The sequence below is a fragment of the Ascaphus truei genome, chromosome 11 (genome assembly GCF_040206685.1).
Source record: "Ascaphus truei isolate aAscTru1 chromosome 11, aAscTru1.hap1, whole genome shotgun sequence".
In the NCBI taxonomy this organism is placed as follows: domain Eukaryota; kingdom Metazoa; phylum Chordata; class Amphibia; order Anura; family Ascaphidae; genus Ascaphus; species Ascaphus truei.
The window spans coordinates 42,339,479-42,365,193 of NC_134493.1; the positions used below are offsets into that span (position 1 = coordinate 42,339,479).

General features: G+C 54.1%; 2 protein-coding genes across 9 annotated transcripts in view; one reads left to right on the top strand and one right to left on the bottom strand.

Annotated features, from left to right (window-relative positions):
• Window positions 1–7,518, top strand: part of RAI1 (retinoic acid induced 1) — a 137,129-nt gene extending 129,611 nt beyond the window's left edge. For all 6 annotated transcript variants that reach the window (XM_075565864.1, XM_075565863.1, XM_075565865.1 and 3 more), the window contains 3 exons: window positions 437–530; window positions 3,837–3,886; window positions 5,507–7,518. In XM_075565864.1, the coding sequence (XP_075421979.1) occupies window positions 437–530; window positions 3,837–3,886; window positions 5,507–5,521 (159 nt within the window). In that variant the 3' untranslated portion in view covers window positions 5,522–7,518. The remainder of the gene's footprint in view (window positions 1–436; window positions 531–3,836; window positions 3,887–5,506) is intronic.
• A 1,738-nt stretch (window positions 7,519–9,256) lies between these two features.
• SREBF1 (sterol regulatory element binding transcription factor 1) overlaps window positions 9,257–25,715 on the bottom strand; it is a 33,834-nt gene continuing 17,375 nt past the window's right edge. For 2 of the 3 annotated variants that reach the window (XM_075565869.1, XM_075565870.1), the window contains exons 12-19: window positions 25,230–25,398; window positions 22,292–22,400; window positions 21,561–21,670; window positions 20,708–20,840; window positions 20,222–20,384; window positions 19,620–19,817; window positions 18,652–18,763; window positions 9,257–11,618 (exon numbers count right to left, since the gene is read on the bottom strand). In XM_075565869.1, the coding sequence (XP_075421984.1) occupies window positions 11,398–11,618; window positions 18,652–18,763; window positions 19,620–19,817; window positions 20,222–20,384; window positions 20,708–20,840; window positions 21,561–21,670; window positions 22,292–22,400; window positions 25,230–25,398 (1,215 nt within the window). In that variant the 3' untranslated portion in view covers window positions 9,257–11,397. Of the gene's footprint in view, window positions 11,619–14,783; window positions 16,548–18,651; window positions 18,764–19,619; window positions 19,818–20,221; window positions 20,385–20,707; window positions 20,841–21,560; window positions 21,671–22,291; window positions 22,401–25,229; window positions 25,399–25,715 lie in introns of those variants that run through there. The other variant, XM_075565871.1, reaches the window with a different exon arrangement.

Here is a 25,715-nt window from a genome sequence, read left to right on the forward strand (position 1 = left end):
ACAGATCGGGGGTTCTGGGATAGGTGTCCCCTTGTCGCTGGTTGTCCAGGTCCACTGTGATGGAGGATGACAGATCCGTGCCTTTAATGGCCCCGTCGCTACAGCAGGGGGGGCCAACTTCAGTCCTCAAGGGCCACCAACAAGTCAGGTTTTCAGGATATCTGTGCTTCAGCACAAGTGGCTCAAAAAATCCCTGCTTCAGCACAGGTGGCTCATTCAGGCCCTGCTTCAGCACAGGTGGCTTCAATCAGTGGTCAGTCAGTTTTTTGACTGAGCCACTGATTGAGCCACCTATGCTGAAGCAGGGATATCCCTAATACCTGGCCTGTTGGTGGCTCTTGAGGACTGGAGTTGGCCACTCCTGCCCCCCAGAATTGTGCGGTTGTGTTATCGGCTGCAATACGTGCACTGTGTGACTTTCCCTCCTGTCCTGCAGCTGTGCCCCGCGTGTCAGAGAGCAGGAGCGTCCGTGGGCTGCAGCCACAAGGCATGTCTGCAGACCTATCACTACACATGTGCCACGGAAGCAGGTGAGTCAGGCGGAAAGCCTCAGTGCATCCTGGGAGTCAGTGGACATTTAACCCTTTTGCTGCCAGCAATATATTGCATAGGAAAATGAATTTGTATCTCTTGTAAACACATTCCTTTTATTGGTACCCAGAGTATGCGCCCCGATACATACACGCGCCCCGATACATACACGCGCCCCGATACATACACGCGCCCCGATACATACACGCGCCCCGATACATACACGCGCCCCGATACATACACGCGCCCCGATACATGCACGCGCCCCGATACATGCAGGCGCCCCGATACATACACGCGCCCCGATACATACACGCGCCCCGATACATACACGCGCCCCGATACATACACGCGCCCCGATACGTGCAGGCGCCCCGGTACGTGCAGGCGCCCCGGTACGTGCAGGCGCCCCGGTACGTGCAGGCGCCCCGGTACGTGCAGGCGCCCCGGTACGTGCAGGCGCCCCGGTACGTGCAGGCGCCCCGGTACGTGCAGGCGCCCCGGTACGTGCAGGCGCCCCGGTACGTGCAGGCGCCCCGATACGTGCAGGCGCCCCGATACGCGCAGGCGCCCCGGTACGCGCAGGCGCCCCGGTACGCGCAGGCGCCCCGGTACGCGCAGGCGCCCCGTACGCGCAGGCGCCCCGGTACGCGCAGGCGCCCCGGTACGCGCAGGCGCCCCGGTACGCGCAGGCGCCCCGGTACGCGCAGGCGCCCCGGTACGCGCAGGCGCCCCGGTACGTGCACTCGCCCCGGTACGTGCAGGCGCCCCGGTACGTGCAGGCGCCCCGGTACGTGCACGCGCCCCGGTACGTGCAGGCGCCCCGGTACGTGCAGGCGCCCCGGTACGTGCAGGCGCCCCGGTACGTGCAGGCGCCCCGGTACCTATTAAAGGTACAGCTTAACTGGTAAAAAAAACAGCAACATTGTAATAACTAATCAGTGTAATTAGCCTCATTAGAAGCTGTAATCCCCTCACAGTCACTGTCTGACTTATTTCCATCTCGTGAAAAACGAGTCACTTTGTGCCGGGGACACTGATACCCGCTACTCTCGTTTATCCGTTTGGCGAATGATGGCGCCATAATGACTTTGTAAACAAAGGAACAGAACTAATCTAACAAGTTTAATGACTAAATAATGTCTGTTGGTGAAAACATACAAAAGAAAAAAATGAAACCTTTGTTTAGCAGAGAAGTGATCGCCGTGTAAAAGTTGTATTATAGAGTACTTCTAATACAGAGGTCTGGGGTCTTGCAATAAAGTGGAAGCACTCAGCCATGCAACACATTCTTCACTGGCCTTAACAGCTCCGCCGGTTTAAAGGTCCCGGTCACGCGGGCCAATAGGAAGCTGCACGGGATGACGTCCCGGCTTCCTATTGGCCCACAGGACATTGCAGCCGCCATTTCGATAATCCCACACAGCCCAGCTGTGCTCCTGGCACCCTACGGAGTTAACCGTCCCGGGAAGTAGGGGGTCCCCTGAGCTGGAATGGGCACAGATCCGCTCCGTAGACCCCCTGCTGCGATCCTATAACTATATATATATATATATATATAAAAAGGAAAGTCGAATTGTTGCTGTAAATTCAGAGCTTGCGGTATAAAAGCAAAGTTAGGCCGCGATTATGTCACGCGCTCGGCATAACACGGACTCATAACGCCACATGGCTGCTTCCCTTCCATCCCCCTCGTTAAGGGATTAGAGCTGAACGAGGAAACAAAGTTGCAGCAGTTGGAAACTCCAGAGAACGGGCGCCTTGTATTGGTGTTTTGCAGTGGCACGATGGCTGCCATTTTTAAAGCTGCAGACCAAGCAATATCCAACATGTGTGTTTATTTTAATAAATCAGATCTGTACTATGAGAAAATACTTGTAGCATTTAAAAAAAAACAACAACAACAACTCTGACATTTTTAATGTAATATAATGTAAAAAAAAGCATTTTTGGTTTCTATAGCAACCATTTACAAAGTCACATCCCCTTCCTCTGCTGAAACAGGCTCTGGCACACCCCTTTTTGAGCCCTGCCCTTTCTAGCAGGGCACCAATTGTATCTAGTGACTGCCTGGTCACATGACCTTCCCCACAGAACTTTGCATCTTTGGTCCTCTTCTGCTGCACTGACAGCCATTTAGTGAACCCCCCGAGCCGAATCTTCGCCGATCGATCACATGAGAACGGATCAATCGGCAACTTAGCTAATTACTTATCAGTGTGTGGATTGTATTGATGCGCATATTAAAGGGGAAATAAAATACAATTGGCCCTGAAACATGCATCAACATTTCTCCCCAATGGGAAAAACAGCTGTGTAGGGCAAAACAGTGGGGCAGTATGTGATGCATACATTCAGAAATGAAACGTTTGACCACCCCTCTGGGACAACTTATTAACCCTTCAAGTGCCAGAAGAGTGAAACCTTTCACCCGGCTCTGTTTCTCTTGCAAATGCTGACAACAATGAAGGTCCCTTCCTTGTACGCAGGGAGCTGGCTTATTCTGCGACTTGCAGAGATGTTAACCCAGGGGTGGGCAACGCCAGTCCTCAAGGGCCACCAACAGGACAGGTTTTGGAGATATCCCTGCTTCAGCACAGATGGCTGAATATCCCTGCTTCGGCTGAGCCACTGATTGAGCCACCTGTGCTGAAGCAGGGATATCCTTAAAAAACTGACCTGTTAGGTCGGCCCTTGAGGATTTGAATTGGCCACTCCTGTGTTCACGGGACCCCACACCGTTACTGTTTCCCGTGGCATATTTTCTAAAGGTTTTCTTTCCGGCAGCTGGCAAAACCGCGAAGAAAAGAAACCCGCGTGGGAGCAGGGAGGGGGGTAACTGGTTAAAACCGAACCGAGCGGGTCGTGAAAAGGCCGAGAATGTCGCGGAAATGTGCTTGTTACGTGGCAGACGAGGTTGCAAACGACGACACGTGAATATGTATTCGTTGTTTGACATTTCTCTGGTCTCCCACGCGCATTTCAATACCAATGACTTGTGCGTCCCGCGGGGATGATTTTCCCGTGTGACCAGTGGCGCATTTTTTAAAAATGGCTCCCATTAGCACTTACCTGGTGGCGCCCTTCTCTTGCCGCGCCGTCCCGTTGCCATGGCAATGTGACGGTCACTCCTGCGCAGTCGGCAAGCGCCAATTGCGCATGCCGCCCCCCCAAATTTTGCCGCCTTAGGCCTGGGCCTAGTGGGAAATCCGCCACCGCGTGTGATAGCGCCGCACACGCGTGACAGACATTCCGTGTTTAAGACGGGAGAAGGTGACACGGCGTTCTGTTTGTATATCTTGCAGGTTGCTTATTAAGTGAAGAGAACTTCTCGTTAAGATGTCCCAAACACAAGGTAGGTACCTGGGACCCTGCAATATATTGGCTTCCATAATCGGAGAAATCGCCCCCCAATTTGCACGTCTCCCAGCTGCAACACGGAGACGTTAATACTGCGCCAGATTAATCAAAGGGAAAACGAAACCCCGGTTGTTATATAAACAAAAATAAGAGGGGCGCAGGTTTGTGTTTTTTCTGCATGGGGTGTTCAGGGCTTCCCAGAAATTATGTCTATGCCCAAAAAGGCCCCAATTCAGGATGGTCCAGGCTCGGTGCTGAAAAGTAACCAGCAGGCCGCTATTCCTCTAACACATTCCGCAACTGAGCCCTTAATTCTCAGCACAGCAAGTTGCACGTATGTGTTCCCCAGAGGGTCAAACGTGGTCCCATAACTCCACTGGCGCAGCTCCTTTTTTCCATCAGTACCAATGGGGACCACCAGGTGGTGATGTTGCTTCACATAGCTGCCGCTCAGGGAGAGGCTGAGAAATGAAATTAGAATCATAAAAAAAGCTGCAAATTCGAGTCTGCTGCAAAACTCATGCAACCCCCCTCCCTCCCCTCCTCCCCCTCCCTCCCCTCCTCCCCCTCCCTCCCCTCCTCCCCCTCCCTCCCCTCCTCCCCCTCCTCTCCTCCCTCCCCACCTCCCTCCCCACCTCCCCCTCCCTCCATTCCCTCCCCACCTCCCCCTCCCTCCATTCCCTCCCCACCTCCCCCTCCCTACCTCCCCCTCCCTCCATTCCCTCGCCACCTCCCCACCCCTCCCTCCCCACCTCCCGCTCCCTCCCCACCTCCCCCTCCCTCCCCACCTCCCCCCGGAGCTGCCCCCATCCCTCCCCACCTCCCCCTCCGTCCCCACCTCCCCCCGGAGCTTCCCCCCTCCCTCCCCACCTCCCCGTCCCTCCCCACCTCCCCCTCCCTCCCCACCTCCCCCTACCTCCCTACCTCCCCCTCCCTCCCCACCTCCCCCTCCCTCCCCACCTCCCCCCGGAGCTGCCCCCATCCCTCCCCACCTCCCCCTCCCTCCCTCCTCCCCCTCTCCACCCTCCCCCCCTCCCTCCCCTCCCTCCCCACCTCCCCCTCCCTCCATTCCCTCCCCACCTCCCCCTCCCTCCATTCCCTCCCCACCTCCACCTCCCCCTCCCTCCCCACCTCCCCCTCCCTCCCCACCTCCCCCTCCCTCTCCACCTCCCCCCGGAGCTGCCCCCCTCCCCACCTCCCCCCGGAGCTGGTTTTAGCCAAAGAAAACCTTATTAGATCTTTTTTTATTTCTTTTTTTTTTCCCTTGATAAATCTGACAGTATTATTTGAACTCTCATCTTCCCCCATGATGCATCTGATCAGTTACGTTTTCAATTTATACACAGTGTGCAGGGGTCACAGGCTGAGGTCTTAGGGCAGAGGTGGGCAACTACAGACCTCAAGGGCCACCAACAGGTCAGGTTTTCAGGATATCCCTGCTTTGGCTCAGGTGGCTCAATCAGTGGCTCAGTGGAAGGCTGTGCTGAAGCAGGGATACCCTTAAAACCTGACCTGTTGGTGGCCCTTGAGGGCTGGAGTTGCCCACCCCTGTCTTAGGGGGGGCCGCATTGCTGCTCTGGCTGTAACTTAAAAAAAAATCTCTCTTCTTTCCCAGAGGCACTTGGTGTAACCGTCTGCTCCAGAACCGTCACCTTCATCACACCCAAGATGTTTAGCTCACTCAGCACTGTCACCATGTCCTGCAGGGTCCAGGAGAGACTGCTCTGGGGGGGGGGGGGGGGAGGGGGGCGGCCCGCGCCCCTCCATTTGACCTGCTTCGGAGTCAGACTGTGCTGCGTTGGAATAGCCGAGAGGGGGACATTGCTGTCTCACAGAGGAGAAGAGCCAGGAATCCCAAGAGAGAGTGAGCGAGTCTCATTAGGACGGCGTTATGTAGCGAGGCACAAACTGCCAGGCAGATGCTGACTCTTATCATGCAAATGTATGTCACGGAATCAGAGGTGCAGCTTAATACACTGCAAAGGCAAAGCAAGTCCAAATCCATGTGTACGATTCATGTATTTATTCTGAAACACAACCCCTGCCCGCCCCAGACTGTTGGCTATTAGTTATCCAATACACTGAGCTCCACAGAAGGAGCTTGCTCTTGGTTTCAGACGCTGGCCTTTGATGTGGGACACCGTGGTTTATTACTTGTTAGCAGCTGCACTAAAACTCTGCAGCCACCGTTAATTAACCTCTTTGCTGCCAGGGGGGGGGGGGGGTCACACACTACACGACTGTTGCTTCACCAGAAATTTCCAGTGCTTCTTTTCTCCTGTAACTCGGCCCCCAAATGTTCTAATAAGGATGCATCGTGTTGAGATTCCTGCTCAAGTTACAGGGAACAAAATCAGATTACAGACATCGAATGTTCTGTGGTGAATGCCTTTGCTGGCCACTAGCCGGGACGGGGTTAATCTTTTCCTTGTGTGGCAGAGTTTCTGCTCACACGCTGCTGGCGCTGGGTGTTTTATTAGGCATGGGGAAGCTGGCTCAGGATGGAGCCCGCACATCGAAGTTATGCTCTGCGTTTCCGCTCTCTCCCATTCCTTTCCCTTTCTTTCTCTTGCCCTCTCTCCTTTTCCTCTTCTCTACCTGGCTTTCCCTACCTCACCCACTGTCGCCCGCTCCCCTCCCCCCACACCTGCTCCCCTCCCGCCTCCTTCCCCCACACACCCCCTCCCCCACACCCACTCACCCCCTCCCCCACACCTCCTCCCCCTGTCCCCCACAACCGCTCCCCCACACCCGCTCACACCCACTAACCCCCACACCCACTCCCCCCCACACCCACCCTCCCCCACGCCCACCCTCCCCTAAACCCACTCCCCCCCTCCCCTACACCCACTCCCCCCTCCCCTACACCCGCTCCCCCCTCCCCCACACCTGCTCCCTTCCCGCCTCCTTCCCCCACACACCCGCTCCCCCACACCCGCTCCCCCCCTCCCCCACACCCGCTCCCCCACTCTCCTCCCACACTCCCCTATGCCCACCCGCTCTCCGCCCCCTCCCTCACCCGCTGACCCCCCCCCCCACCGCAGCAAAACCAAAATGGCAACGACTCTCCCGTCGTGGAGCAGAATAATGTAGCAGACGTTATAACGCCGCTAGCACGGGTGAAATGGTTACCTCCGCCCCTCTTGCGCGTGGCTAACGCAAAACAATGGCGGCGCATTGTGCATTTCCCGCTGCAGCAGCAGCAGCAGCAGCAGCAGCGTCCGCGGCAGTCAGAACACCAGCTCTGTCTATCCGTATCCGACAGCCGCTAAAGTTCATCCTTTCGCTGCCCGGTCAGTCCCGCGACACAAGCCCTGGTGTACATACAAGGGTAAAAAGGTCACCGTGTGGATAATGGCTGATGTTACGGTGTGTGTGTGTATATATATGTGTATACATATACATAATATATGAAGACTGTAAATGTGTAACCCCTTCAGTGCCTCTGCGGCCTGCCGTGCGTTCGCTGCAGGTTCCTCTGGCAATGAAGGCGTCGGGCCGAGTGTTCTTTTTAGTAAATTGCTTCACACTGGAGACTGTGTGCGCCCAGCTTTCTAAAAGATGTTTATTTTCTTTAAGAGTAAAAAGAGGCCGCGGGAACGTGAATAAAAACTATGAGGAAATGTTTGCATTTTTCCCAGGGCGGTAAAACCCCTGTTCAGTTATTTTCCCTGTGTGACGGGAGGGTGTCGCCGTGGAAGGACGGGGGTGTGTGTGAGCGCGAGTGTGAGTGTGTGAGTGCGGGGGGGGGGGGGGAGAGGATACGCTGAATCTTGAGCCGTGGGGATTATTTACTAAAGTTCTTTCGATGAGATACGTTTTCCCCAGGTTTGCATACAAGAGACTTTAGTAGTGTCTGTGTGACTCTGTGTGTGTCTCTGTGTGTGTCTCTGTGTGTGACTCTGTGTGTGTCTCTGTGTGTGACTCTGTGTGTGTCTCTGTGTGTCAAGACCACTCATTGTACAGTATATCTAGAACTTTATTCATATAAAAGGGGGACGAACTGCACCTGCAGGAAGATAAAATTAAAGACGCCAGTAGAACAAGGACACAGCCGGTGAGTAATGGCTCCGCCGTAGGTCTGCAGGTAAGTCGTACTCGCTAGGTCTGCGGTGTTCATAGTGATCAGTCTTATCCGTCTGGTTAGGCGGGAGAGGCTGGCGGAGATCACACTGTGGGTTAGACCGGTTGGTGCAAAGAGCGCACACAGATTACCTTCATCAAGTAAAACCGACACGAGCCGACGGTAATCTGTGTGCGTTCTTTGCACCATCCGGCTAAGCCACCGCCATCAGGCTTTCAATGAACAGCTTCTCACCACTCACTGTTGGGTTTAGGTTTAATAACCGAGAAATGGGCACTGTAAATATTGTTCATTTTTGGAAAACCTTTTTCCATCACACAGTAGATATTCACGTCTGCATAATAGTGCGACACTTTTTGACCCGTCACGCACATTTATTTGCAGGGGAACTTGTGTACACGCACATGCACACGTGTTCCCAAGTAAGGATGTGTGAAACGTGTGTATGTCAACATTTATTTTCACAACTTTTTTTTTTTTTTTTTCTCCGCTAGCCAGAAAATGTCCAATTTCTCCCCAAATCCCCTGGCGTGACTATGAGGAAGCGAGTGTAACTCCGACATACGAGAATATTCGTTGGTTTGATTTTCATTGACGATATTTGTGGATTATTGCAAACATTTAACAAAAGACAAAGATACCCAATGCTACATCCAACGTGACACATACATTGTTAAATGCTTCAATGTTAGAATAAGAATACTAACATTGAAGTATTTCACGATATATTTAGTCACATTGGGTATTTTTGTCTCGTGTTGTATACATTTGGCCACTCTCAGTAGCACTCCTTGTGAGGTGTGTGGGTGGATGTGTGGGTTCTGAGGTTAGATCTTGCTGGGATTGTGTGTTTATTATTGCAAACATTCACTGAAATGAATCAAGAAGTCCGTGTTTTTCCCCCTTGTGTGAACAAATAGCGCTCACGGAAACGTCTGCAATTCGGCACATTTCTTAAAACTTTCCAACAAACACGGACCAATTTAGACGTCTTTTTCACAGGTGTTAAAGCAGCCAAAGTTTTCAGGCTATCCCTGCTTCAGCACAGGTGGCTTAGTCAGTGCCTGAGTCTTTGACTGGGCCAACTGTGCTGAAGCAGAGATATCCTGAGAACCTGACTTGTTGGTGGCCCTTGAGGACTAGAGTTGCCCCCTCCCCCCCCCCCCCTCTGGTCTAACCACATAACTCACGGTCACAGCCGACAACCCCAGATGTTTCTGATAACGAGTATTTCACGCGCGCGCGGTGATGCGACCGGAAAGAACGAGAAGGGAACATTCGGAAAAGCGGAAACTAATTTTATTTCATTTTTTTCCCCTTATAAAAGAAAATGATAAATATCTCTTCATAAATCCTCTGTACAAAAACACTTCAGAACTAAGAAAATAAAGTATGGAAAAAAAAAAAAAAAAGTAATACAATCCAGGCCGGCTGTCTGCAGCCGAATACCCTGCGTGCCGTATGTACAGGGAAACCCATCCCCTCTGCCTTACCTTCCCAGCGGCCATCTTTAAGGCTCCCACAGCTTATCTCCTGCTCCACAGCAGGGATAATACATAAACTTGTATTTATGGTCTTTGAAATGGGATATATATATGTATATATAATATATTTTCTTTAGCTCTGCGTTACCCGGGACGGATTACAGTAATCTCTCCGATTGCAGATCAGACCGCGCGTTCTTCAGGCTAGCTTTGATAATACACAGTAACGTGACCCCCTGCCAAGGATTATATGATGCATTGCTCTGATTGGCCCCTTCACTGCTGGATCAGCCGGCCTTCCACTGCAGGGCCCCTCGGGAAGTTAAGAGGTTAAGCAGTGTGCCTCTTCCCATGACTCTGCAGCCCAAATACAAGAGTAGTGAGTAGGACACAGGTTTGTGTGGCAAGGAGAAATACAGGGAGCTAATATAGTGTATCGGCATAAAAATATAGTTTGAAAATACTATATATATATATATATATATATATATATATATATATATATATATATATTACACACATATATATATACATATATATATATATATATATATATATATATATATACACACACACACACTTGTATTACACTCAACAAGCAGGTATAGTGCATAATGAGGGTGCATCTCAGGGTGACAGTACATAGCATTGCATATAATTGTGTGTGTGTGTGTTTGTGTACGTGTGTGTACACACATGTAACTCATTACTCCCGTTGATAACCCAATATATCCCATTATAACACAGAATATCAGTGTTTCCATAGCATGGAATAGGCGTGATAGATGGTATTACACGATATTTCATATATCTATATACATATATATATATATATACATACACACAGTAAGCCCAATTTATCATTACATTTGTATATCAAACGCACGTGCCCATAAACATATAATACATAGAAATACTTCACCCAAACGCCAGGTTTGATGAAGGCGACAGCTATGCAGCATGTGTGATCAAAAGAATACATTAACCAGAATAATAACACGTTTTGGCCACTATCTGACCTTCATCAGGGCGAGTGATGCTGTCATGGTGATTATTACGGATAATATAATCTTTTGATCACATTTGCCCCCGCGCCCCCCTCATCGAACCCGCTGTTTGGGAGACGTATATCTCTATATATGACATTAAATCGGAGATGGAAAAGCGGAGCGGTGACAAACCTGCGCTGATGGATTGAGATTTGACCCGTGGGTTCTATACCAGGGGTGGGAGGGCCCATCAACAGGTCAGGTTTTATGGATATCTCAGCTTCAGCACAGGTGCTCAATCAGTCCCAGCTTCAGCACAGATGCTCAATCAGTGGCTCAGTCGAAGACCAAGCCACCTGTGCTGAAGCAGGGTTATCTGGAAAACCTGACCCGTTGATGGCCCTTGAGGACTGGAGTTGGCCACTCCTGGCTCTATACAGCAAGCAGTTATCACACCTGCTACTTGTGCTTCTGTTAGCCTGCAGAGCTGACACTCGCATCTCCCAGAGTTACTGTTGTAGTATGCACTCTAGGAGTATGGTTACTAATGCAGTGCCTCATGTGAGGTGTAAAGCAAAGGCCTGCGTGTCAATATTTTAATACCCATCCGGAACAGGCTCTCCAGTAGCTAGGGCTGTGTTATACTTAACCCCATCACTGCCTTACATCACAAGGCGTTGCAGTCTCTTCTGGCAGTGGAAGTGTTAAAGAGTCACACCCGTGCAGGGAATCCCACGGTAATCAGCTGTGTGCTTTAATTCTGAATTAAAGGGTGGGGTGTTTAAAGATGGCACCCGCAGTCTCTTAGTTGTTGCAATCAGCTCGCTGTGCAAAATCTCCATTAACCCCTTCACTGACTGGTCCTATTTTGCAACCGCCGAGTAGCCATTTTTAAGTTGACCGATACACCCAAGCCGCTGGAGGAAGGTGGACGGGGGAGGGGTGCCCCCTAGCTGGAGGTGACGGTGGTTCCGCTGCCCAGGGTCAGGATGAATTGCTGGCAGTCCTGCAGGGTGCGCTTGTCTCCCAGCCTCTCCAGGGTGCGGGCAGCCTCAGCCAGCATCCCCACCCGCTGCCCCGGGGCAGACAGGAACGAGGGGGGCAGGTAGCGGCAGGCCAGGAGCAGGGCCTCAGCATGTTCCCGAGGGGTGGGGCTGGTCTCCCGGGTGCCTGATGGGAAGCAGAGAGAGGCTGCCAGGTCACATGTCTGCGCTGTGCGTGTCTGACAACACGCTGCGTCGCTCTGCTACAGCACTCTGCCGCTGCGTCGCTCTGCTACAGCACTGCTGCTGCGTCGCTCTGCTACAGCACTCTGCCGCTGCGTCGCTCTGCTGCACTCTGCCACTGCGTCGCTCTGCTACAGCACTCTGCGTCGCTCTGCTGCACTCTGCCGCTGCGACGCTCTGCTACAGCACTCTGCCGCTGCGTCGCTCTGCTGCACTCTGCCGCTGCGTCGCTCTGCTACAGCACTCTGCCGCTGCGTCGCTCTGCTACAGCACTCTGCCGCTGCGTCGCTCTGCTGCACTCTGCCGCTGCGACGCTCTGCTACAGCACTCTGCCGCTGCGTCGCTCTGCTGCACTCTGCCGCTGCGTCGCTCTGCTACAGCACTCTGCCGCTGCGTCGCTCTGCTACAGAACTCTGCCGCTGCGTCGCTCTGCTACAGAACTCTGCCGCTGCGTCGCTCTGCTGCACTCTGCCGCAGCGTCGCTCTGCTACAGAACTCTGCCGCTGCGTCGCTCTGCTACAGAACTCTGCCGCTGCGTCGCTCTGCTACAGCACTCTGCCGCTGCGTCGCTTTGCTACAGCACTCTGCCGCTGCGTCGCTTTGCTACAGCACTCTGCCGCTGCGTCGCTCTGCTACAGAACTCTGCCGCTGCGTCGCTCTGCTACAGAACTCTGCCGCTGCGTCGCTCTGCTACAGAACTCTGCCGCTGCGTCGCTCTGCTACAGCACTCTGCCGCTGCGTCGCTCTGCTACAGAACGCTGCGTCGCTCTGCTACAGAACTCTGCCGCTGCGTCGCTCTGCTCCCGAACTCTGCCGCTGCGTCGCTCTGCTACAGAACTCTGCCGCTGCGTCGCTCTGCTGCACTCTGCCGCTGCGTCGCTTTGCTACAGCACTCTGCCGCTGCGTCGCTTTGCTACAGCACTCTGCCGCTGCGTCGCTCTGCTACAGAACTCTGCCGCTGCGTCGCTCTGCTACAGAACTCTGCCGCTGCGTCGCTCTGCTACAGAACTCTGCCGCTGCGTCGCTCTGCTACAGCACTCTGCCGCTGCGTCGCTCTGCTACAGAACGCTGCGTCGCTCTGCTACAGAACTCTGCCGCTGCGTCGCTCTGCTCCCGAACTCTGCCGCTGCGTCGCTCTGCTACAGAACTCTGCCGCTGCGTCGCTCTGCTACAGAACTCTGCCGCTTCGTCGCTCTGCTACAGAACTCTGCCGCTGCGTCGCTCTGCTGCACTCTGCCGCTGCGTCGCTCTGCTACAGAACTCTGCCGCTGCGTCGCTCTGCTACAGAACTCTGCCGCTGCGTCGCTCTGCTACAGCACTCTGCCGCTGCGTCGCTCTGCTACAGCACTCTGCCGCTGCGTCGCTCTGCTGCACTCTGCCGCTGCGTCGCTCTGCTACAGCACTCTGCCGCTGCGTCGCTCTGCTACAGAACTCTGGCGCTGCGTCGCTCTGCTACAAAGCGTAATACAACACCTTTGCTGTGCATCGGGGACACCCCATCACTTCTGTACCAGACTGATGCGACATCTCTCAAATTCAGTACTCTGACTCACCCTGCTCTGCGTCTCACCCTGCTCTGCATCCCCTCTCTGTACCTCATCCTGCTCTGCATCATCCCCTGCTCTGCATCCCCCCTGCGTCTCACCCTGCTCTGCATCCCCCCCTGCGTCTCACCCTGCTCTGCATCCCCCCTGCATCTCACCCTGCTCTGCATCCCCCCTGCATCTCACCCTGCTCTGCATCCCCTCTCTGTATCTCATCCTGCTCTGCATCCCCCCTGCGTCTCACCCTGCTCTGCATCCCCCCCTCTTCGTCTCACCCTGCTCTGCATCCCCTCTCTGTATCTCATCCTGCTCTGCATCCCCCCCTGCGTCTCACCCTGCTCTGCATCCCCCCCTCTTCGTCTCACCCTGCTCTGCATCCCCCCCTGCGTCTCACCCTGCTCTGCATCCCCCCCTCTTCGTCTCACCCTGCTCTGCATCCCCCCCTGCGTCTCACCCTGCTCTGCATCCCCCCTGCATCTCACCCTGCTCTGCATCCCCCCTGCATCTCACCCTGCTCTGCATCCCCTCTCTGTATCTCATCCTGCTCTGCATCCCCCCTGCATCTCACCCTGCTCTGCATCCCCCCCTCTTCGTCTCACCCTGCTCTGCATCCCCTCTCTGTATCTCATCCTGCTCTGCATCCCCCCCTGCGTCTCACCCTGCTCTGCATCCCCCCCTCTTCGTCTCACCCTGCTCTGCATCCCCTCTCTGTATCTCATCCTGCTCTGCATCCCCCCTGCGTCTCACCCTGCTCTGCATCCCCCCCTCTTCGTCTCACCCTGCTCTGCATCCCCTCTCTGTATCTCATCCTGCTCTGCATCCCCCCCTGCGTCTCACCCTGCTCTGCATCCCCCTCTCTTCGTCTCACCCTGCTCTGCATCCCCCTCTTCGTCTCACCCTGCTCTGCATCCCCTCTCTGTATCTCATCCTGCTCTGCATCCCCCCCTGCGTCTCACCCTGCTCTGCATCCCCCTCTCTTCGTCTCACCCTGCTCTGCATCCCCCTCTTCGTCTCACCCTGCTCTGCATCCCCTCTCTGTATCTCACCCTGCTCTGCATCCCCTCTCTGTATCTCACCCTGCTCTGCATCCCCTCTCTGTATCTCACCCTGCACTGCGTTCCCCTCTCTGCGTGTCACCCTGCACTGCATCCCTCCTCTGCGTGTCACCCTGCACTGCATCCCCCCTCTCTGCGTGTCACCCTGCACTGCATCCCTCCTCTCTGCGTGTCACCCTCCACTTTATTGTGTCCCCCTTCATACATGTAACTGCAGTGTTGTAGTGATACTCAGTACCCTTTAACAGAACACATCTGTCCCTGCGCATCCCCCCTCTCTGCGTGTCACCCTGCATTGTGTCCCCCTTCTCTGCGTGTCACCCTGCATTGTGTCCCCCTTCATACATGTAACTGCAGTGTTGTAGTGATACTCAGTACCCTTTAACAGAACACACCTGTCCCTGCACATCCCCACAGGGTGATTCACAGAAAATGGGTGTTAACCCCTCCCTGCCCAAAGAGGCCTGAGATTTCTCCTTGCTTCAGATCACACAGAGGCAGCGGCAAAGCCAGAGTTCATAACGCTTTAATAAGACGGACAGGGAAGTCACAATTATACAACGAGGGACAGACTTCACACACAGGCTTTACTCGTCTTTAACCACTTCAGTGCTGGGAGAGGCACGCAACGCACTGCAGAGCAGTGTGTCTGCAACATACAAAGAGCGGCGGGTCTCTGAATGGGTTAATGCTTAAAGCATAAATCAGACTCATGAGAAATATGTTTTTGCCTATCCTGAAAATGAATATACAACACTGTATAATGGTGCTGAGTATCTCTATGCATCGGGGGGGGGGGGGGGGGGGGGGAATTTGGGGAAATGACACTGGTGCACTTGGAGAGAGAAATCCCTGTGTGATGCATCACAGCCTCAGTGATATTTTAAACTAAAACTTCAAACTTTAATTGACATAATTTAAAATAAAGGTAAAAATATACACATTTGTGTGTTACTATGCAATCTGGATTAAAGCAAACACCATAGGGCTGTTTGCCATTGAAATAATATCACTTCATATAAAGCACTTATTTTGTTAAGCAATTCGCCATTATTTAAAATTGTTGAAGTTTTGGTTAAAATATCCTCACTGAGGTTGTGATGCACCACACGGGGATTCCTCTCTCGGAGTGCGTACCCCAGGGTGCGGGTTCCCCATGTTCTGATTACCTCCCGGGCAGCACACGCCTTCTGTATACACACTGACTTTACCAGGTGTTTCTATACTGTATCTCTTATCTCTAGCATCGCCCGCTTCACACAGCTCCTCTAACCCTGCGGAGCCCGCAACGCTGCTCTGACCCGCAGCAATGCACAGCAGGACTGAGCTGGAGGGACGTGAGCGAGGGTCAGCGAGGGTTAATGTTTTCTTGGGGTCTCAGGATACAGGTTTCAGATGACTGGGAAACTATATGTCACACACAGTCGGTCAGTCAGACAGACAGTCCCCCACACACACAGTCTGTCAGTCCCCCACACCCTGTCACACACACACACCCTGTCACACACACACACACCCTGTCACACACACACACCCTGTCACACACACACACACCGTCAGACCCACACCCACTCAGTCACACCCACACACAGTCACATCCACACACCCTGTCACACCCAGTGTCCCACACAGACAAATACAAATGCACCGTCACACAAAAATGCACACCGTCACTCACACACAAAAATACAACACACCATCTCACGCACAGTCACACAAACAATGACACAAATACACACAGCATTGCACAAAAACGCACACACGTAGGTAGGACACCTAACCAGTAAATAATAACAGGAACAGAACAGCAGCTCCAAGTTCTATAAAAAAATACCCCACTTTCTGAGGCAGAAAATATTTTTTTGAGAGACATTTCCCAAAGCCGAACACCCCGGGGGGTGGGGGGATTTCCCAGGGACCCCCGTCCAGGCTGAGCCCGGCGGTTTAACCCCTTCTGTGCCTGCGCTAACACGCAAGGCATGGCGCTGACCCCTTGCCGGGTCTGCCCCCTTCCTCCTGTGCTCATCCCGGGCAGAGTCCTGCAAGCCGTCAGCATTTGGCTTTGGTGGGGAGGAGGCGGGGGCAGTCTCCTCTCCGGTTCCAAATGCCCGCAGACGGTGGGGGGGGCACCGACGCTGGGACGGGGCGCAACACGGGAACAGAACCCCCTTCCCCAGAGAGACAAGGGTCTCTTAAATAAAAGGTCATAGGTTGAAGGTTACTGACAGGGCAGGGTCGGGAGGGTCACACTGCAACTGACCAACCGTACCATATCTGTGGATGAAAGAGAAGCAGCCTCAGTATCGCCCTGTTTAACCCCTTCCCTGCAAGGGCGCCAGCGGGGCAACCATTGAATTAAAGCGCGGACCCTCATAGGACCACACTACAGACGTATATGCTTAATACAGGCGAGCTCAACCGCCCCCCCCCCCCCCCCTCAGTGGCACAGGTGGCTCAATCAGTCCCCGCTTCAGCACAGGTGGCGCAATCAGTCCCGGCTTCTTGGACTGAGCCTCTGATTGAGCCATCTGTGCTGAAGTTGGGATATCCTGAAAACCTTACACGTTGGGGGGGTGGGGCGAGGGGGGTTCTTGAGGACTGGAGTTGAGCCCCTGGATTAATCGCGGGCTCTTATTTAAGAACAAATGATACATAGAAGCATTTGTAAATCACGTTTCTAACTCGCGCCGACGATATTTATAACTGAGCCTTGGGAGCCGGTTTAGTGTCTGATCTCAGATCTCAGCCAGGGAGCGAGTGTGCATCATTCTGACTCGTTATCAGACTGGGGAGAACGAGATAATCAGAACTTCCACCCCCCTTCCCTCCCTGCGCGTAAAGAGCTGCGCGTAACGATTGCGCGTAACGAGCTGCGCGTAACGAGCTGCGCGTAACGATTGCGCGTAACGAGCTGCGCGTAACGAGCTGCGCGTAAAGAGCTGCGCGTAACGATTGCGCGTAACGAGCTGCGCGTAACGAGCTGCGCGTAACGATTGCGCGTAACGATTGCGCGTAACGAGCTGCGCGTAACGAGCTGCGCGTAACGATTGCGCGTAACGATTGCGCGTAACGAGCTGCGCTGCATGTAACGAGCTGCGCGTAACGAGCTGCGCTGCATGTAACGAGCTGCGCGTAACGAGCTGCGCTGCATGTAACGAGCTGCGCGTAACGAGCTGCGCGTAACGAGCTGCGCTGCATGTAACGAGCTGCGCGTAACGAGCTGCGCTGCATGTAAAGAGCTGCGCGTAACGAGCTGCGCTGCATGTAAGGAGCTGCGCGTAACGAGCTGCGCTGCATGTAAAGAGCTGCGCGTAACGAGCTGCGCGTAACGAGCTGCGCGTAACGAGCTGCGCTGCATGTAAAGAGCTGCGCGTAACGAGCTGCGCGTAACGAGCTGCGCGTAACGAGCTGCGCTGCATGTAAAGAGCTGCGCTGCATGTAACGAGCTGCGCGTAACGAGCTGCGCGTAACGAGCTGCGCTGCATGTAAAGAGCTGCGCTGCATGTAACGAGCTGCGCGTAACGAGCTGCGCTGCATGTAAAGAGCTGCGCGTAACGAGCTGCGCGTAACGAGCTGCGCGTAACGAGCTGCGCGTGCAGTTTCTATATCAAGGGATTAGCGTCACCTTTATTCCGACACATTTTGAGATGCAGAAAAGTCTGAAAAACAGCGTAGAAATGGCGGTGGGACGGCGCGGTGCGCGAGTTCTGCGGCTTTACCGTCCGGATACGCCGACTCTTTGCACTTATCTCATTATTAGAGTCAATTCACTGGCCCTAAGATTTAACCCATTAAACCCTGGCCTCCGTGGCCTGTGCGTGGGGACGGGACGTTCTGTCACCGAGAGGACTGTAGATTTTAGGTTCTGGAGCTTCTGCCGTTGCCTCTCTGCCACCATGCGTCCTGTTTTTAGATTGCAAGCTCTTTAGGCCAGGGGCCGTTCATCCACCCCACCCAAGATACTACCATTTCACCCGGGGAGGAAGCAATAAGCGAGCAAAGCGCCGCCGGCGTCCCCGAGCGTGAAAGGGTTACATTCTTTGGAGTGTCAGTAGCTATAGGGTTAACAGATTAAGCACGGAGTGTGCCAGTCTGCACACGCGTGTGACGCTGCACAGCTATGCGTCACCAGCCTCTACAGCAGTGAAGGGGTTAAAGGTCTGGAGCATGAAACTGCCAGGACTCCTTAACCCCTGCGGTGCCAGAGGGCTGCAAGCTGTATCATCAGACAACGCCCTGACACCTCTCCGGCACCGCAGGGGTTAAAAAGACGGCCCTCCTGCCCACCAACTGCTCCCATTGCAAGAGCAGCAACGCAGAGTGTAGCAGAGCCCTCGGGCAGGAAGAGGTTAACGTCCCCACCCTCGCGCCCACTCACCTTCTTTGCTGGACGGGGCGACCCTGCGCCGCAGGCTCCGGTCCAGCAGCTGATGTGTCCGCGTGGGGCTGGCTCCGGCCATCAGCCGCGCCGTGGCTTCGTGCAGGAAAACCTGAGACAGACCACACGGTCAGCGGGATCTACTGGATCCCTATATAAAAGGGTCAGCGAGATCTACTGTACCTCACTCACTGCGTCCCTATAACTTAATATGATCAGTGGGATCTACTATACCCCACTCACTGGGTCCTTATAATTTAATAGGATCACCGGGATCTATTGTACCTCACTCACTGGGTCCCTAGGGTCAACAGGATTTACTCCAGCCACGGCGTCCCTATAACTTAATGGGGTCAGCAGGATCTACCACTGATGTAATAGGGTGTCTGGCTCGCTGGATTGTCAGGTGCGGCCTTGGATGGGGTGGGAAGGGTCGTGTGTATGGGATTCCTACACATTAATGAGGTTTGCAAGATCTATCTCTTCTAGGAATCCTGTGACTGATCCCGCTCTTATCCCATAAAATCACGAGATCACCCGTTCCGGTCACACACTGTATGTAGGGCGTTTCATGCACAGGGGGCAAAAGGGAGGTAATAAGACCCCCCGGAAATCCTGACATGAAGCCCCCCCTACGGTCTGATATAACGTAGCCATGTAACGCCGCCACTATAACCGCCACGGACAGTAAAAACCCGCAGCAGAGGGGACGGCAAAGTTAGTGCAACTGACCTCCCCACCAGTGTGCAAAGCATCACTACGTCTTACTGTGCCACCGTAGGGTGGCACCTCCTGCCAAGGACACGGGGATTTATTCTGAGCTTGTACCACGGGAGCCAGTACCACGGGAGACAGCACCACTACTTTCATGGCCTCTATCACACTTTGTATGGTCTCTAAACCCCCCCCGGGCACTTTTCTCCTGCCCGTTACCGGTCACTGGTGGAGGGGACACGCGTGGCACTCACCCTGCGCATGGCGGGACGGAAGGACTGGGCCAGTCTGCGCAGGCTGCTCAGATCCACCTGGAATCCCCGGAGCTCGAGGGGGGACGCCGGGTGTACGGTGCTCTGCGGCCCCCCCGGGGACGAGCTCTGCTGCTGCTGCTGCTGCCAGATATTCGTCCTCGTCACCAGCAGGAGGTCACACATGAGAAGCTGCACTGCCTGCCCGAGGGAGATAGCCATGAGCATGTACGGGGCAGAGAGATAGCCATGAGATCACAGAAGTAGTAGGAGATGTAGTTCAGACGATCACACAGGTAACACACCTCCCCCGCTCTGCAGCGGGTCCGGGCATTGCCTCTGTATTGCACTGCCTCTGTATTGCACTGCCTCTGTATTGCACTGCCTCTGTATTGCACTGCCTCTGTATTGCACTGCAGACACATTGCACACCCTGTGTATCACATGCAATGCAACTACAATGCACCACAGTGACAGCCACGTGGCCACGAAGCCCCCCCCCCCCCTCCCAGCGCGGGCATTGCCGGCTCACGACGCGAGGACCTGTTCTTCAGCAGCACCTTGGCTGCAGAGCTCACACTCTGCGTGTCTCCCCCCTGTCTCACCTTGTCCACGTTGCCGTTGCCGGACGGGCCACTGTTCAGGCTGTCCCGCAGGCAGCCACTGGCCTTCTCACACCGCCCCAGGCTGACCGTACCGCTGTCCACCTTCCCCAGCAGGCTGCGCACGGCTTTGAAGGCGTAAAGAGCGGCTTTGGGCAGCGGATTCCTGGGCGGGAGGAGAACGGCGTCATGTTACATGCCGAGTATCACCAAAACACCTGTTATTACAGAGAGGCTCTCGGAGCAGAGTTGCTGCCCTCTGGTAGGTAAGGGGTTAATGAAAGGCCCGGCAGGAAGCTCACATTCCCGGCGGCCGCCCGTCATCTAAAACCTCCGGGGAAGGGGGGGCGGGTTTGTGCCGCTCCAGGAGAAGCAGAAGGCAGGATGGAGGAATCTCATCCCGCTGCAGCCTCTCCGATTCCCAAACAACATGCCGGTACTAACCTCCCTCTCCAACCACACCCCCTCCCTCCTCACCCCCCCACTCACTCCGCCGCGTACAGAGTCTTCGGCATGTACTCCACCACCGGGTACAGTCTCTGAGCAGCCTCGTCATCCCCCTGCAGCCAGTTGATGGCCACGATAATGATGGACGCCCACCACTTGGCCACGGGATCGGTCCCTGGAGAGGGGAAAACAAGCAGAAGGTGAGCAAGGGGCATGAGATGCACGAGTACACACACACACACACACACACACACACACACACACACGTACATACAGCTGCATTAAATCTAAACCCCTTCAGTGTACATCAAATCTGCGTCGCCCCAAAGGCGGACAGCCTTTGGCACAGCCTAAGGGAAGCTAAAGGGTGTGAGCCGTTAGCCGACGTTAAAGCTTCTCTATTTCAATCTGAAACTCACCAGCCCTTATAGCCCCTGTACCCAACTTTCTAACTATCTGTCCATGGGATGTCTGTGAAGTGACTGTATAAGACTGTTCATTTAATGTAACCATGTATTGTTATAACTCTGTGCCCAGGACATACGTGAAAACGAGGAGGTAGCTCTCACTGTATTACTTCCTGGTAACACATTTTTATCAATAAGAAATACACACGCATACACAAGTACTTGTACTACTTGCACATGCAAATGTACTTGCACATACACACACCTAAGGGTGCCCAAAAAGGGAAACACACAAACATGTACAGAAATGAACATATACACACAATCATGCACATGCATCAAATCACAGGCATTTAACCAAATAAACATACCGTGACCACATACACACCTGCACGTAATTACATGCAAACGCACCCAGTCGCTGCATGTTTTTACACACAGAACATACACAGATCACGTGCAGCCATGTTTATTTGCTGGGGGCTCACCTGTTACGGCCGCCATGCTGGAGCTGATGGAGAAGGTGTGATTGGCCGCAGACGCGGCGTCCGAGCAGCCGTTCAGCAGCTGCAGATATTCCAGCGCATCAGAGAACTCCCTGCGGGAGCCGGGAAACCGCGCTAAGTACCCGAGAGGGAGCAGGAGGAGAGAGTGGGGAGCGGGAGGAGAGAGCGGGGAGCGGGAGGGAGCACGGAGCGGGGGGAGAGAGCACGGAGCAGGGGGGAGAGAGCACGGAGCAGGGGGGAGAGAGCACGGAGCAGAGGGGAGAGAGCACGGAGCAGGAGAGAGAAACAGCATGGCGCGAGAGAGCACGGAGCAGAGGGGAGAGAGCACGGAGCAGGAGAGAGAAACAGCACGGAGCGAGAGAGCACGGAGCAGAGGGGAGAGAGCACGGAGCAGGAGAGAGAAACAGCACGGAGCGAGAGAGCACGGAGCAGAAGAGAGAGAACACGGAGCGAGTGAGACGGAGAGAGATAAAGAGAGCAGTGGAGAGAGAGCAAAAAGAAAAGGGAGAGAGAAGAGTGGAGAGCAAGACAAATTAAGAGAGGGAGTGAGAGGAAAGTGAAGGACACGCGCATAAAAGAGGAAGAGAACATGACGGAATGGGGGGGAGGGGAGAGAGTGCAAAAAGAGGCCGACAATGAGATGGAAATGTGGACTATTTGTAGAGAGAAGGTATAAGGGAGACACAGAGGGAGTGATGTGATCTCACACTCACCCCTCTCCCTCAGTCAGGGGTCTGCTCTGCTCCGGCTGAGCCACACAGTACAGAGCCTTCTCCAGGAGGTGCTCCCGAAACGCCTGCGTCACCTGAGCCAGCGGGTCCACTGTCCCAGGACAGAATTACACTCAATATCACAACAACCCACCATGTGCAAACTGCACCACTGTTATACTGATATATGCAGGCCGCCTGCGGTGCTGCGTATATACTGATATATGCAGCCTGCCTGCGGTGCTGTGTATATACTGATATATGCAGCCCGCCCGCGGTGCTGTGTATATACTGATATATGCAGACTGCCTGCGGTGCTGTGTATATACTGATATATGCAGCCTGCCTGCGGTGCTGCGTATATACTGATATATGCAGCCCGCCCGCGGTGCTGTGTATATACTGATATATGCAGACTGCCTGCGGTGCTGCGTATATACTGATATATGCAGACTGCCTGCGGTGCTGTGTATATACTGATATATGCAGACTGCCTGCGGTGCTGTGTATATACTGATATATGCAGACTGCCTGCGGTGCTGTGTATATACTGATATATGCAGACCGCCTGCGGTGCTGTGTATATACTGATATATGCAGACCGCCTGCGGTGCTGTGTATATACTGATATATGCAGGCCGCCTGCGGTGCTGTGTATATACTGATATATGCAGACCGCCTGCGGTGCTGTGTATATACTGATATATGCAGACTGCCTGCGGTGCTGTGTATATACTGATATATGCAGACTGCCTGCGGTGCTGTGTATATACTGATATATGCAGACCGCCCGCGGTGCTGTGTATATACTGATATATGCAGACCGCCCGCGGTGCTGTGTATATACTGATATATGCAGACCGCCCGCGGTGCTGCGTATATACTGATATATGCAGCCCGCCCGCGGTGCTGCGTATATACTGATATATGCAGCCCGCCCGCGGTGCTGTGTATATACTGATATATGCAGACCGCCCGCGGTGCTGCGTATATACTGATATATACAGCCCGCCCGCGGTGCTGCGTATATACTGATATATGCAGCCCGCCCGCGGTGCTGCGTATATACTGATATATACAGCCCGCCCGCGGTGCTGCGTATATACTGATATATACAGCCCGCCCGCGGTGCTGCGTATATACTGATATATGCAGGCCGCCTGCGGTGCTGCGTATATACTGATATATGCAGGCCGCCTGCGGTGCTGCGTATATACTAATATATACATGCTGGTACCCGCGCTGCTCGTGGTGTTGCGTATATCCTGAGAGAGAGATATATATGCTGCTGCTGCCCGCGGTGCTGTGTATATACTGATATATACAGGCTGGTACCTGCTATATACAGGCTGGTACCCGCGCGTCCCGCGGTGCTGTGTGTATACGGATATATTCAGGCTGGTACCCGCGCGTCCCGCAGTGATGTGTATATACTGAAATATACAGGCTTGTACCCGCACGCCCCACGGTGCTTTGTATACTGATATATTCAGGCTGGTACCTGCGCATCCCGCGGTGCTGTGTATATTCTGATATATTCAGGCTGGTACCCGCGCGTCCCGCGGTACTGTGTATATACTGATATATTCAGGCTGGGTACCCGCGCGTCTCGCAGTGCTGTGTATATACTGATATATTCAGGCTGGTACCTGTGCTTCCCGCGGTGCTGTGTATATACTGATATATTTAGGCTGGTACCCGCGCGTCCCACAGTGCTGTGTATATACTGAGATATACAGGCTGGTACCCGCGCGTCCCACGGTGCTGTGTATATACAGATATATTCAGGCTGGTACCCACACGTCCCGCGGTGCTGTGTATATACTGATATATTTAGGCTGGTACCCGCGCATCCCGCGGTGCTGTGTATATACTGATATATTTAGGCTGGTACCCGCGCGCCGTGTATATACTGATATATAGTCTGGTACCCACACGTCCCGCGGTGCTGTGTATATACTGAGATATACAGGCTGGTACCCGCGCACCCCGCGGTGCTGTGTATATACTGATATATTTAGGCTGGTACCCGCGCGCCGTGTATATACTGATATATAGTCTGGTACCCACACGTCCCGCGGTGCTGTGTATATACTGATATATTCAGGCTGGGTACCCGCGCGTCCCGCGTATATACAGATATATTCAGGCTGGGTACCTGTGCTTCCCGCAGTGCTGCGTATATACAGATATATTCAGGCTGGGTACCTGTGCTTCCCGCGGTGCTGTGTATATACTGATATATTCAGGCTGGTACCCACGCGTCCCGCGGTGCTGTGTATATACTGATATATTCAGGCTGGTACCTGTGCTTCCCGCGGTGCTGTGTACATACTGATATATACAGTCTGGTACCCGCGCGTCCCGCGGTGCTGTGTATATACTGATATATTCAGGCTGGTACCTGTGCTTCCCGCGGTGCTGTGTATATACTGATATATTCAGGCTGGTACCTGTGCTGCCCGCGGTGCTGTGTATATACTGATATATTCAGGCTGGGTACCCGCGCGTCTCGCAGTGCTGTGTATATACTGATATATTCAGGCTGGGTACCCGCGCGTCCCGCGGTGCTGTGTATATACTGATATATTCAGGCTGGTACCTGTGCTTCCCGCGGTGCTGTGTATATACTGATATATTCAGGCTGGGTACCTGCGCGTCCCGCGGTGCTGTGTATATACTGATATATTTAGGCTGGTACCTGTGCTGCCCGCGGTGCTGTGTATATACTGATATATTCAGGCTGGGTACCCGCGCGTCCCGCGTACATACTGATATATTTAGGCTGGTACCCGCGCGTCCCGCGGTGCTGTGTATATACAGATATATTCAGGCTGGGTACCCGCGCGTCTCGCAGTGCTGTGTATATACTGATATATTCAGGCTGGGTACCCGCGCGTCTCGCAGTGTTGTGTATATACTGATACATTCAGGCTGGTACCTGTGCTGCCCGCGGTGCTGTAGATACTGTCCCGGGGGGAACTCCGCACAATCCAGTCTCCGTCTACAAAGAAGCGATGTCCCAGGGGGTGACAGAGCCACTCCATGGCGGGGGGGACGGTGACACTCTGTGCCAGGCACACCTGCCGTGCGCTGCAGAGGAAGAATCGCTGCGGGGAAATAACCGTGTTCAGACACCTCACCCACGTCTCAGGACAGCACCCCCTCTGTGCCCAAGCAGCTGACATGGGGCAGATTAAAGGGTTAATGTGGCAGATTAAAGGGTTAATGGGATTTTATAAGGGCAGGATGGAGGCAGGATGGAGGCGTGACGGGGGCAGGATGGAGGCGTGACGGGGGCAGGATGGAGGCGTGACGGGGGCAGGATGGAGGCGTGACGGGGGCAGGATGGAGGCGTGACGGGGGCAGGATGGAGGCGTGACGGGGGCAGGATGGAGGCGTGACGGGGGCAGGATGGAGGCGTGAC